Source organism: Tyto alba, unplaced genomic scaffold (assembly GCF_018691265.1).
Source record: "Tyto alba isolate M040663 unplaced genomic scaffold, T.alba_DEE_v4.0 Super-Scaffold_40, whole genome shotgun sequence".
Taxonomy (NCBI): Eukaryota; Metazoa; Chordata; class Aves; order Strigiformes; family Tytonidae; genus Tyto; species Tyto alba.
In genome coordinates, this window is record NW_024881316.1 from 49,963,223 (window position 1) to 49,976,741 (window position 13,519).

General features: G+C 56.0%; 1 protein-coding gene and 1 long non-coding RNA gene across 2 annotated transcripts; one reads left to right on the plus strand and one right to left on the minus strand.

Annotated features, from left to right (window-relative positions):
* The first annotated feature begins 79 nt into the window (after window positions 1-79).
* On the plus strand, window positions 80-13,482 carry PBK (PDZ binding kinase). Its single transcript, XM_042803052.1, has 8 exons — window positions 80-138; window positions 3,949-4,019; window positions 5,685-5,775; window positions 6,417-6,559; window positions 7,956-8,125; window positions 9,065-9,194; window positions 10,810-10,986; window positions 12,931-13,482. The coding sequence occupies exons 2-8, from the start codon at window positions 3,971-3,973 to the stop codon at window positions 13,119-13,121; spliced, it is 951 nt and encodes a 316-aa protein (XP_042658986.1). The 5' UTR covers window positions 80-138; window positions 3,949-3,970; the 3' UTR covers window positions 13,122-13,482.
* On the minus strand, window positions 5,851-7,948 carry LOC116959316. Its single transcript, XR_004405773.2, has 2 exons — window positions 6,745-7,948; window positions 5,851-6,153 (listed from the first exon to the last, which is right to left on the minus strand). It is a non-coding gene; the product is annotated as an uncharacterized LOC116959316 (long non-coding RNA).
* Window positions 13,483-13,519: the final 37 nt, after the last annotated feature.

A 13,519-nucleotide genomic window follows, 5' to 3' on the forward strand; every position in this document is an offset into this window, starting at 1 on the left:
CGCCGTGTTTTGTCCGCCCGCGGCCGCCGTAGCCGAGGGGGGGCGGGGCGAGGCGGGGGGGCGGGGCGAGGCGGGGGGGGCGGGGCGAGGCGGGGCGGGGCGGGGTTCCCGCGCGCAGGATTCAAACGGCGGCGGCAGGTAACGGTCGCAGGATGGGGGGGGGGGGGGGAACGGGACACCCCCGGGGGGGTTTGGGCTCCATCGTTGGTCCGGGGTGGGGGGTGTCTGGCTTGAGCCCCCCCTTCCCCCTTGAGGCGGGGTCTGGGAGGGCTCCATCACCCCCTCCCCAAAACCTGGCCCCCCCCCCTCACCCAGAGATGGCACCCAGCAGCCCTCTCCTGTATCCCCCCCCCCCCCCCCCCCAATCTGGGGCTTAACCCCTCACGCCCAGAGCTGGGACCCGGGAGTCCTTCCCCCCCACTCCCCCCACCAAGTCTGGCCCCCCACCCCATCACCCCCAGAGACGGCACCCACCAGTCCTGTTCCACCCCCCCCCCCCCCCCCAGTCTGGAACTTTTTTTTCCCCTCCCATCACGCCCAGGAGTGGGACCCAGGAGTCCTTCCCCCCCCCCTCCCCTCATATGGGACCCCCACCCCCAGAGATGCCACCCAGCAGTCCTCTCCCCCCCCCCCCCCCCCCCACCCCACACCCAGAAGTGGGACCCAGGAGTCCTTCCCCCACCCCCCCTCATATGGGACCCCCACCCCCAGAGATGCCACCCAGCAGTCCTCTCCCCCCCCCCCCCCACCCCCCACCCCACACCCAGAAGTGGGACCCAGGAGTCCTTCCCCCCCCCACCCCCCCCCCCCTCATACGGGACCCCCACCCCCAGAGATGCCACCCAGCAGTCCTGTCCCCCCCTCCCACACACCCAGAAGAGGGACCCAGGAGTCCTTCCCCCCCCCCAAGTCTGGGACCCCCCCCCCCCCCAGAGATAGCACCCAACGCTCCTACCTGCCCCCAACGTGGGGTCCCCTCCGTCACCCCAATGGGACCCTCAGTCCTTCCCCTGTCCCCTCCTGGGGGGGGGGGGGGAGCCCTGTTCTGGTGGGAGCAGCCTGGGGACACGCGTGTGTGTGTGTCGTGTGTGTGTGTGTGTGTGTGTGTGTCGTGTGTGTGTGTGTCGTGTGTGTGTGTGTCGTGTGTGTGTGTGTCGTGTGTGTGTGTGTCGTGTGTGTGTGTGTCGTGTGTGTGTGTGTCGTGTGTGTGTGTCGTGTGTGTGTCGTGTGTGTGTGTGTCGTGTGTGTGTGTCGTGTGTGTGTCTGTGGTGTGTGTGTGTCGTGTGTGTGTCGTGTGTGTGTGTCGTGTGTGTGTGTCGTGTGTGTGTGTCGTGTGTGTGTGTCGTGTGTGTGTGTCGTGTGTGTGTGTCGTGTGTGTGTGTCGTGTGTGTCGTGTGTGTGTGTGTCGTGTGTGTGTCGTGTGTGTGTGTCGTGTGTGTGTGTCGTGTGTGTGTGTCGTGTGTGTGTGTCGTGTGTGTGTGTCGTGTGTGTGTGTCGTGTGTGTGTGTCGTGTGTGTGTGTCGTGTGTGTGTGTCGTGTGTGTGTGTCGTGTGTGTGTGTCGTGTGTGTGTCGTGTGTGTGTGTCGTGTGTGTGTGTCGTGTGTGTGTGTCGTGTGTGTGTGTCGTGTGTGTGTGTCGTGTGTGTGTGTCGTGTGTGTGTGTCGTGTGTGTGTGTCGTGTGTGTGTGTCGTGTGTGTGTCGTGTGTGTGTCGTGTGTGTGTGTCGTGTGTGTGTGTCGTGTGTGTGTGTCGTGTGTGTGTGTCGTGTGTGTGTGTCGTGTGTGTGTGTCGTGTGTGTGTGTCGTGTGTGTGTGTCGTGTGTGTGTGTCGTGTGTGTGTGTCGTGTGTGTGTGTCGTGTGTGTGTGTCGTGTGTGTGTGTCGTGTGTGTGTGTCGTGTGTGTGTGTCGTGTGTGTGTGTCGTGTGTGTGTGTCGTGTGTGTGTGTCGTGTGTGTGTGTCGTGTGTGTGTGTCGTGTGTGTGTGTCGTGTGTGTGTGTCGTGTGTGTGTGTCGTGTGTGTGTGTCGTGTGTGTGTGTCGTGTGTGTGTGTCGTGTGTGTGTGTCGTGTGTGTGTGTCGTGTGTGTGTGTCGTGTGTGTGTGTCGTGTGTGTGTGTCGTGTGTGTGTGTCGTGTGTGTGTGTCGTGTGTGTGTGTCGTGTGTGTGTGTCGTGTGTGTGTGTCGTGTGTGTGTGTCGTGTGTGTGTGTCGTGTGTGTGTGTCGTGTGTGTGTGTCGTGTGTGTGTGTCGTGTGTGTGTGTCGTGTGTGTGTGTCGTGTGTGTGTGTCGTGTGTGTGTGTCGTGTGTGTGTGTCGTGTGTGTGTGTCGTGTGTGTGTGTCGTGTGTGTGTGTCGTGTGTGTGTGTCGTGTGTGTGTGTCGTGTGTGTGTGTCGTGTGTGTGTGTCGTGTGTGTGTGTCGTGTGTGTGTGTCGTGTGTGTGTGTCGTGTGTGTGTGTCGTGTGTGTGTGTCGTGTGTGTGTGTCGTGTGTGTGTGTCGTGTGTGTGTGTCGTGTGTGTGTGTCGTGTGTGTGTGTCGTGTGTGTGTGTCGTGTGTGTGTGTCGTGTGTGTGTGTCGTGTGTGTGTGTCGTGTGTGTGTGTCGTGTGTGTGTGTCGTGTGTGTGTGTCGTGTGTGTGTGGTGTGTGTGGTGTGTGTGTGTGGTGTGTGTGTGTGCGTCGTGTGTGTGCGTCGTGTGTGTGCGTCGTGTGTGTCGTGCGTGTGGTGTGTGCGTGTGGTGTGTGCGCGTCGTGTGTGCGCGTGGTGTGTGCGCGTCGTGTGCGCGCGCGTCGTGTGTGTGTGTGTGTGTGTGTGTGTCCGTGTCCCCCCCCACTGGTCCCGGGCTCTTCCCTGACTCCCATTCCGGGGTTCACCTCCCCCTCTGCCAGCCGGCCCCGGGGTGTCAGCCCCGCGGGGACCGAAACGGGCAGCCAGGCCTTAAACCTCGGTGATTTTGAACTTATAATTAACGATTAGGAAGGGTTTTAGGGTAGGATTAACAGCAGGCAGGTGCTCCGTGAAACAATAAGCGTAAGCTGCTCGTTTGTCCCCTGGACAGCCCTTGCCGGGGCTGATTTACAACTCAGTCCCGCTGGATCAGCAGAAAAAGAATCATGCCTCTTGGGTTTATGACTTGAGAGTAAGATAAGAGTAATTAATTAATAAGGTAAGAGTAGTTAGAAGATAATATAAGAGTAATTAATTAATAAGAGTAGTTAAAAGCTGAGAATTAATTTTTAGAGTACGCAATGTTGAAAAATTAGCTACGCTAGACTAGACGTAGATTAAGTGGGAATTATTAGAACAGCTTGAATAATTCTCAGAAGTTCAAAGGTGATCTTTGGTGGATAATAAGAACAGTGAGTGTGGCGACCAAAGAACTTTCTGCCCGCGACCGCTGACTTCAGAAAAGGAACTGAGACGAGACAGTAAGAATCAGCTGAGACAGGAGGATATACTGGATTTTTGAAACCACTGAAAAACAGAAATCCGAGGGTTCATGGAAAAACACCGAGAATTTCTTTTGATAAATATCAAGTTGTATATAGAGAGGATGTTTTTGAGCTCTGCCACTCACTGAGGTGATGGCCCAACTCGGCTGTTCATAACAAACAAACCGAGAGAAAACCCTGGGCTTGTTTAAAATTAAAAATTAAAAATAATTTAATGGTGAGAAGCTGCAGGGTGACCCTGGGGCAGGAGGGAGCCCGGGGAGCTGGAGGGCACGTCCCTGCTTCGCTGTCAACCCACTGGCTGAGCAGAGCCAGCAGCAAATTAGCAGTTGGAAACTCCCAACGGGTGTAATTTATGTCATTTCTGTCCTTTAATATATTATTGTGGTACCTATAATGGCCCCGCGTGGGTTAGAGCTTGAGCCCGGAGCAACTCGTGCTTCTGAGCGGTTTCCTCCGATATTTTGGGGGGTAGAGAGGTAATGAAATCTCTTTTCTGCCGTAGGGGATCGGGACGGTTTGAAGAGATGGAAACCTTCAGGTCTCAAAACAACCTGCCCCCCAGGGAGAAACCCGGTGAGCCGCATTCGGGCGCGAGCCCTAAATATTTCCGGAGGGGCTGGCGGGGAAACGGAACGCTTTGCTGTGGGGAGGAGACGGGTGTTAACCCGGCCTTGTCGGGGTGGGGGGCGTGCTTTGTGGCTGAGCACAACGCCGTAGGGTCGGGAACGTCCCTCTTGTCAGCTGGGGTCAGTTGTCCCATCCTGTTCCCTCCCGACTCACTGGCAGAGCAGCGGGAAAAGCGGAAAAAGCCTCGACGCTGAGTGACGGCTAAACCCATCCCTGTGTCCTCACAACGCCGTTTTCATCAGAAATCCAAAACCCAGTACAAGCTGCTGCGAGGAAAATTGATTCGAGTCCAGTTGCTGAGCCCGGAGAGTCGTTAGGAACCAAAAAAAATCTGTGTCTAAGCTCAGGCTCGAGCATAAAACTTGCACGACATTTCATAGGGAGTTATCCTGGGTGAGGAACCTAATGGGGGTGGTAGTGCCAGCCCGGTGGAGGATGAATTTGCTGAGGTATTGAGGGGGGAAAAGGGAGTTTGGAAAAGAGCTTTTCGAAAAATCCAAACCTCCTCCTGCACATAGCCCAGTGCGTACGGTAGAATCATAAATGTGATTTGTAATTGGGGCGCCAGAGCTCCTAGTGAGAAGCTGCTGCCTGGTCGGCTGCGCGGGGTCATTGGTGGGGGGGGTGCCGGGTGCCCCCCAAAGCCACCCTGTCACCCCCCTCCTCAGCTGCACCGGGGAGAGAAAATATCACCGAGGGCTCGTGGGTTGAGGTGAGGACGGGGAGATCACTCAGCAATCACCGTCACGGGGGAAGCAGACTCGACTCGGGGAAATTAATTTAATCGATCGCCAATTAAATCAGAGTAGGGGAACGAGAAATAAAAATGAAATGTTAAAACCCCTTCCCCGCCCCCCCGCTCCTTTCGTCCTGGGGTCTAAATCACTCCTGCTTTCTCTCCCTCCTCCCCCCCAGCAGCACAGGGGGCTGGGGCTTGGGGTCAGCTCTTCACCCCTTGTCTCTGCGGCTCCTTCCTCCTCACGGGGAGGACTCCTCACACTCCTCCCCTGCTCCGGCGTGGGCTCCCCACGGGGTCACAGCCCCCTTGGGGCCACCCCCTGCTCCGGCGTGGGGTCCCCACGGGGTCACAGCCCCCTTGGGGCCACCCCCTGCTCCGGCGTGGGCTCCCCACGGGGTCACAGCCCCCTTGGGGCCACCCCCTGCTCCGGCGTGGGGTCCCCCGTGGGCTGCAGGTGGGGATCTGCTCCCCCACGGCCCTCCCTGGGTGCAGGGCACAGCCTGCCTCCCCACGGTCTTCATCACGGGCCGCAGGGGAATCTCTGCTCGGGCGCCCTCCTCCTTCCCCGACCCTGCTGCCCGCAGGGTTGTTGCCCTCACATCTTCTCACTCCTCTTTGCCAGCCGAAGTTTGTTTTTTTTTTCCCCCCTTTTTATTTTTTTTTTTTCAGTACATTATCCCAGAGGTGCCACCACCATCGCCGCTGGGGGGGTCACGGAGCCGCTGGCATTGGCTCCGTCAGACCCACGGAACCTTCTGGCAGCTTCTCCCCGAAGCCACCCCTGTACCCCCCATTACCAAACCCTTGCCACGCAGACCTGAAACAGCAGGACTGGGTTTCTACTTCTTTTTTTTTTTTTTTTTTTTTTACAGATGGGGGGACAGTGTCTGTCACTATCCCAGCCTCTCCCTTCATGCAGAAGCTTGGGTATGGCACCGGGGTCAACGTCTACTTGATGAAAAGGTACGTGCGAGGGCGCAGACGTGATGGGGTGCTCAGGAACGGGGCTTGGCTTTTTTTTTTTTTTTCCCCCCCCCCCCCCCCCCCTAAAATCAAATAGGGGACGGAAAGTGATTGAGCTCTGAGCAAGAAAGCGCTGCTGTCACCAACCTGCAGATGCTGCCCGCGCCCCTTCAGATGGGCACGGAGTCGAGGAAGGGGGGTGAGGTTTCCAGCTTTCCCGGCTGTGCTGGAGGTGTTGGTGCTGGGAAGGAGCCCATCGTTTGGGAATAATCCCATCAGCCTTTCCCCAGCCTGGAATTCAGGTATTTGGGGCCCGTTCCTGGCTCTGCTGTGGCCTCCTGGGCAAGCTGCTCCCCTCCCGAGCCTCAGCTTTTCCACCTGAAAATAAGAATTGATACAAATCTTTTCTAAAATGCTTGAAAACTTGATGGAGGAGCACTGTATCCGGGCAAAGCATTACTATGCCCCTTTGCGGTGCGCGCGTTAGCGCACTTTAGATTATTTTAGCATTGCTCTTTATTAATTCCACAAAATAAAGGCCGAAGGTCTCTAGAAGAGCTCCTCAGTGACCTGTGCGAGCTTTAACCGTGGCGCTGCTTACAAACGGAGCGGTTCTGACACGCGTGGGTTCTCCCCTGCAGATCTCCCAGGGGTTTGTCTCACTCCCCGTGGGCTGTGAAGAAAATTAATTCCAAATGCAACAGGGGCGGGCAAAACATCTATCAGCAGAGACTGAAGGAAGAAGCCAAGATCTTGAAAAACCTCCAGCACCCAAATATCGTGGGTAAGTTTCCAGCAGAGCCTGCGTGGCATAAATTGCAAATCAAGCTGTTGGAGCCGGGTGACGGGACACGAGGCTGCAGTGGGGTGTCTCTGGCCTCGTCCTTACGCTTCGGAGATGCGTTGCTGGGGCTGCCTGTGGTTTTGGTCAAGCTCACGGTGGACTTTTTTAAATGAATTTAGTCTTACCCCTCACGATGGAGACTTGGAAGCGCTCCTGGGCTGCCAGGGCAGGACAGTTGGTGGCAGAAGACGCCCCTTGGGGCTTCGCTGGCTGTTGAGAGCGGTGTGAGGCGGCTCCGAGCCGTGGGCTGGTTCTGGAGAAACCCCCTCCTGCACCTCAGCTTCAGCTTCTGGCCTCAGGAAAGAGAGAGGCCACCGTAACTTTGCAGAGGACAGGCAATATCTTAGGGGGATTTGGGATGTTTTCTGTGTGCGGAATAAGGCTCCGGAGCCCGATGACACATCTCTCTGAGTGACAATCGAGGCTCTGGCACGCTCTTGGCTCTCAGCTTGAGAAGCTGCTTTAGTCTGTGTTTCATTTCTGCTCCCATCTTGTCCAAAATCTCTCCTGCCAGTCAGAACAGCAACTTTGTTTGACTTTTTTCTTTTATTTGTGCTTTCAACTATTTCGGTGCGGTCACTCGTATTCGAAATGCTGCGTGCAAGGAACTTTGTTTGTATCCCTAAAACGGCGTATCTTGCTTCTGGCAGGAATTTAAGAGCAAAAATAGTCTCGGCCTTTCACATTGCAAACATTTCACTGCTGTTTTTGTCCAAGGTGCTGTAAATCATTTACGGGATAAGACTTGAGCTATGCCGTTATGCAAGAGTTTGCCATTTCTCACTCCACCTGTTTACAGACAGGAGTGAAACGTGGAGGAAGAAAGATTACGTAACAGTGTGTACGCACGTTAGTCTTCACCTTGTGAACCAGCCCCTGTTTGGCTTTCCCAAACGTCCTCCAGCCCTTGGTTTTGCTTCTTTATCTTTGCGATGGGAGATGTCGGGTCTGCGGCTCCGCTGCTGCTCTCCTCCCTCCTCTGTCCCATAAAGATCGGGGTAAAACTCCCCGCCGTTGGCCCGGGGTGCAAAACTGGGAAGCAACAAAGCGGGGTGCCCGTGGGCTCTGCGTTGCCTCGACAGGTTTAGTGGCTCGTGTCCCTGCTCGGGGGTGCACGGGTCTCCACGGACATTCCTGTGGCGCCACGTAAAGCCGCGAGCCCGGTGTCGTGTCCCCCCCCCCTCCCCGAGCTGTGAATTTGTTTGGGGTTGGTTGGAGCCGCCTGGAAAGCCCCTGGTGTAGCAGCCCCAAATGCTCTGGCTCCGTCGGGCTGGAAAGCCACGTGGCAAGGCTGGTGCCTCCTTTGGCTGTCTGACAAATCAATCTGTGTTGGAAGGTTACCGTGCTTTTACCGAGGCCGACGATGGAAGCATGTGTCTGGCCATGGAGTACGGAGGAGAAAAATCTCTCAGTGACTTAATTGAAGAAAGAAGTGCGGAACAGTTGGGCCCTTTCCCTGCTGCCACGATTTTCAAAGTTGCCTTGAGCATGGCTCGGGGGCTGAAGGTATGTTTAACGTTAACCGTAACTGTTTTGTGTGGAATGGTATACACTGGTGACACTGGAAAAATAAATGAATTTGGTGTGCAAGAAGGCCAGGCGCAGCAGATGGAGAGCAGATGCTGTGACGCTTCATATAAAACCCCAGTGTTTTGGTGGGGTTTTTTGTTGTTGTTTTGGGGTTTTGTTTTTTTTTTTTTTTTTTTGTGTGTTTTGTTTTGTTTTGGTTTTTTTACTGGGGTGCTGCACAGACTCAGGTAAAAACTGAGCCCTGAAGCTTGAGGTTGAAATAATATAAAAAGAGATGCAACAGATTTTTTTTTTTTTTTTTTTTTGTCACAAATGTCCTGCTGCCCTCCCCTGGGGCTACCTGCTGTCCCTGCTTGCTAGCCGGCGAGGAGGCTGGCTGCTGGTTTCCTTGTTGCCACGCCAGGCAGCTGCTCTTGGCACTGAAAATGCTTCGCCGCTGCCCGCGTCTTCTACCTGGTGCCGCTTGTCTACCTCCTACCACCACGCTCAGGTTGCATTTGGGGGAAAAAGGAGGAGAAACGGAGACTCGGCGAGGTTTCTGAGCCTCCCCCCCTGCAGTCAGGGTAAAGCCCAGGCCGTGGTGGCCGAGGGGACACAGCTCTGAGCTCCTGGGGTGACGCGGAGGAGTTTCGCCCGCGTTTCACACCTGCTCACAAATGCTTGTTGCTAGAGACGCTTCTCGCAGCCTGTCACCAAAAAGTAACCGTGAGCCTCCAAAACTAAACTGGGTGGAACAACCTGCCCTGTGTTTTGTACAGGTTACAGGTAGGGCTTGACCCTTCCGTGAGTTTTTAAGGCTAAATACGTTAAACATTAAGAAGTTGGTTGCTCTGTTGTCCAAATCCAACGGGCTCCTCCTGCCTCTCCATGGCTGTATCCGAAAGCGGGTGGTAACAGCTCCTCTCTCCCTCTTAGTATCTTCACAACGACAAGAAGCTGCTCCACGGAGATATCAAGTCTTCAAACGTGGTCATTAAAGGTGACTTTGAAGCCATCAAGATCTGCGATGTGGGAGTGTCCCTGCCCCTGGATGAGAACATGACGGGTAGGTCGGGTGGCCGGGAAGGGGTCCCGAGCGCTCAGTGGCCGCCAGAGTCGGGCTCCGGGAGCAGAGTGACCCCGCTTCTCCCGCTCCCTGTCCTGCTTTGCACCGTGCGTGGGTGAAGGGGATCTCCAGAAGGTCCAGCTTTTGATTCTCCAGAACTCTGACGTCTGTCTCGTGCCCTCCCACGCGCCGGCGGGCAGGAATGCCGTCGTACGCGGGCTGCTGGATCAGGCCCCGCCGGACCCTGTCGAGGAGATGCTCTCGCCAGAGAGTTGAGTAAATGAATCTTTCTCGTAGGGTGAGAAGGAAGCACGGGCCAACTGCGAGCGTTATAAAGACTTCACGTAGATGAGAAGCAGATGTCTAACGGCGTCGCGGCTTGGCTGTGAACGGCAGGAATGTGTTTGGGTTAATTACGAGAACGCTTTCCTCCACCGCTTTACGCGGCGCTTGGGCCTGCGACAGCCTCGTAATTTATAAAGCTGCTCTCTTACATTTTTATTAGTAGCTGTTCCCTTTTATAAGGGGCGAGAGAGCTGGAGGCAGCGCCCCAGCATAATCTCCTGGAGAAGAGTGTGGTTAAAGTATCGGTTTCTGGGCTGGCTGAACAGGAAGAAGTCCTCTCCGCCCAGCCCTGATTTTTGGCTTCGCCTCCTCAGCGTCTTGAGGAGACAACGGGCACCCACCGACGGTGAGGGTGCCGGGTCCCCATCCCTGAGGCAGCTAAGGATTAAAGCGCAAGTCTGTGAAGTGTTGAGGGATTCCAGCGTTTGCTTCTCGTTACAGGCCGGGCTTTGAAGATCAGCCCTGAATGAGGGAAGTTTCTTGAACGGCTGAGATTTGGCTGAGAGCTGGGGAATTTGCTGGGGAGAGTGAGGGGCAACGTGGCACCCTCCCCTTGGGAGCGGGGCTCGCGATTGAGAGAGGGATATACGGCATCGAGTCAGAGCTGGTGCTTCTTTAGTCAGGCTGAGAGCTGATTGCTTCAACTCTCCCGAGGCTAATTAACATCCAGGAGGTATTAAATTGACCAAAGTGGTGAGAACTTGGTTTGGCTTGGAGGAAAGAAAACAGAAGGATTGCGTGGCTGGCAGGAGGCACTGGGTGGTGGAGGCTGACGGAGCCTCGTGAGGACCGGCGTCGAGCTGGCTTTGTCCCCTGGCATTGTTTGGGGAAGGTGTCCTGTGAGTGCTGCCACCCCAGGGTGGTGGTGGTGGTGGGGTGGGGGGGGGGGGGCAAGCTGAGGAAGGGAAAAACCTGGGTGAAAACGCAGGTAATTTCCTCACTTCTTCATTGCGGGGTGTCTCGCAGCAGGGTTGAGCTGCGGAGCTCTGGTTCTCTTCTGACACTCCACGGTGAAATCTCCTCGTGGAGGTTCCTCTAGTCCCTAACGTGCGTTGCCGAGCCTGCGGAGGAGAAGCACCAGCCCTGCTGGGTTGCAGGGGGTGGTTCGAGACTACGGGGATGTGAAAGAAAAAAATTGGGTCAGACCCCCAAAAGATCCTGCCCTGTGGGTTTAGCAGAGCTGAGCTAACCCACGGGCTAAACCCCCCTGCTGCGCGGTGAGCTGTGACAGGTCCCAGCAGACGCCTGAGCCCTGTTGTTTTCCTTCCAGTGAGCAAACCCGAGGTGTACTACATCGGCACCGAGCCCTGGAAGCCCAAGGAGGCTCTGGAGGATGACGGCGTGATCACCGACAAGGCTGACATCTTCCCTTTCGGGCTGACCCTGTGGGAGATGATGACCCTCTCCGTGCCCCACCTCAACCTGAGCGATAACTCTGACAGCGAAGGTTTGTTTCTATACCTTGCTGCTGAGCAACTTCTGCTCCTAGAAACCCTTTCTTTCCTCTCTCAATGGGATTGAGTTTTATAGTGTGTGTTAGTAACCCCAAAACGCTGCGTCTCGCAGTCCAGTTTGAGTTATTTCGGGCCCTTCCTGCGTGTCCCCACGTGGGGATTTGTCATAGAACCACAGAATTGTTTAGGTTGGAAAAGACCTTTAATACCATCGAGTCCAACCGCTCGGCTCACCCTGCCGAGCCCACCACTAACCCACGTCCCCAGGCGCCACATCCACACGTCTTTTACATCCCTCCAGGGATGGGGACTCCACCACTGCCCTGGGCAGCCTGGGCCAGTGCTTGACAACCCTTTCCGTGAAGAAATTTTTCCTAATATCCAGCATAAACCTCCCCTGGCACAACGTGAGGCTGTTTCCTCTCATCTTGTCACTTGGGAGAAGGGACCGGCCCCCCCTCACTCCAGCCTCCTTTCAGGTAGTTGTACAGAGCCATCAGGTCTCCCCTGATCCTCCTTTTCTCCAGGCTGAACCCCCCCCGTTCCTTCAGCCGCTCCTCCCAGGATTTGTGCTCCAGACCCTTCACCACTTCGTTGCCCTTCTCTGGACGCGCTCCAGCACCTCAAGGTCTTTCCTGGAGTGAGGGGCCCAAAACTGAGCCCAGGATTTGAGGTGCGGCCTCCCCAGGGCCGAGTACAGGGGGGACGATCCCTGCCCCGGTCCTGCTGGCCACGCTGTGGCTGACACAAGCCGGGGTGCTCTTGGGGCCACCTTGGCCACCCTCCGGTTTGGAGTTAGATGGAACAAACGAGGCGGGGGGGAGCAGAGGGGTGGGCAGGGGATGCTACAGCTGCCTGCCCGCAGAGCTGAGCCCTGGAGCGATACAAAACTAAAAATCCTACGGGCTGTGCTGGGAAAACTCTTGCTCCAGCCTTTGTGCTGGCAGGGACACGCAGGCTGGTGTGTGTTTTCTAACTCTGTCTCCAGGCAGCCGAGGGATTTTTCCTCACTCTCCTGCTCTTGGCATCTCCTGGCTGCAGAGCTTTTTCCCAGCCAGCTCTTCGGGGCTGACTCAGAGTTATTCTACTGGGGTTGATACAGCTTCAAAACAAGCAATTTAAGTCAAAGGGAAAGTAATGATGTATCCTAGGCAGTAATTAGTGCTAACAAAAGACTAGGGAAGCTGACGATAAAGGTCATACCCTACCACACCCCTGCAAGGCAGGAGTTGACCCTGCAATGTTTCTACACAGCCCAGAACCCACCCGTGCCCTGGGCTGCAGCCAGAGCAGGGGGGGCAGCAGGGCCAGGGAGGGGATTCTCCCCCTCTGCTCCGCTCTGGGGAGACCCCCCTGCAGTGCTGGGGCCAGCTCGGGGGCCCCCAACAGCAGAAGGACACGGAGCTGCTCGAGCGGGGCCAGAGGAGGCCACGAAGATGCTGGGGGGGCTGGAGCAGCTCCCCTGGGGGGCCGGGCTGAGAGAGTTGGGGGGGTTCAGCCTGGAGAAGAGAAGGCTCCGGGGGGACCCTGAGAGTGGCCTCCCAGGGCTTAAAGGGGGGACAGGAGGGGGGGCTCTGGGTCAGGGGGTGGGGGTAGGACGAGGGGTGACGGTTTTAAACTGACAGAGGAGAGATTTGAATTAGATGTAAGGAAGAAATTCTTCCCTGTGCAGGGGGGTGAGGCGCTGGCCCAGGGTGCCCAGAGCAGCTGTGGCTGCCCCCTCCCTGGAAGGGTTCAAGGCCAGGTTGGACGGGGCTGGGAGCCCCCTGGGCTGGGGGAAGGGGGCCCTGCCCGGGGCAGGGGGGGGCACTGGGGGGGATTTGAGGTCCCTTCCCACCCAAACCACGCCTTGATGGATGAGGGGCAGGTGGGGAGCAAAGCCCCGTGACTCAAGGGAGCAGAGTGGTTTCCAACACCTTTGCCACCTCCTTGCCTAGATGAATCTTTTGACGAGGAAGCATACTACGCAGCCCTGGGAACCCGCCCGGCCCTCAACATGGAAGAGCTGGACCAGTCCTACCAGCAGATGATCGACCTCTTTTCTGTCTGCACCAGTGAGGACCCCACAAAGCGTCCCTCAGCTGCCTGCATCGTGGAAGCCCTGGAGGCAAGTCTGCCCCAGGAGTAAAAGCACCCAAACTCCACCCTTGAACGTAGAAGAGCAAGGCCAGTCCTGCAACACTTAACCTTGTAGTAGTATGTGAAACCAGCTCTGTACTCTTAAAAGCACAGCTAACCTCATTAAACACTAACCCCTGGGTTAAGGACATGCCTTAAGTGACTGAGGCTTGCTCTGCTTCTAGAGCAATATCCCCTCCCACACCCACTTAAGTCCTAAATAAGCTACATGCTCTGTTTAATAGTTTTGCTTTTAGTTGTCATGGTAGAACTGCTTTAAACCCCTTCCCTCTCTCCTTGTGTTGAATTAATGACAGTTTTGTGACTGAGATGTTAAAAATAAAATTTAAGAGGTGGTTTTCTTTTCCTAAGGAGAGTGTGTGTCCCTCCCAGGTATGTGCAAGCTTT

Excerpts from the sequence above, each read along its gene's own strand:
- PBK (XM_042803052.1), top strand. The coding sequence starts at position 3,971 with ATGGAAACCTTCAGGTCTCAAAACAACCTGCCCCCCAGGGAGAAACCC. Across the intron at positions 4,020-5,684 it reads GCCCCCCAGGGAGAAACCCG|ATGGGGGGACAGTGTCTGTC; the intron begins GTGAGCCGCATT and ends TTTTTTTTACAG. Across the intron at positions 5,776-6,416 it reads AACGTCTACTTGATGAAAAG|ATCTCCCAGGGGTTTGTCTC; the intron begins GTACGTGCGAGG and ends TCTCCCCTGCAG.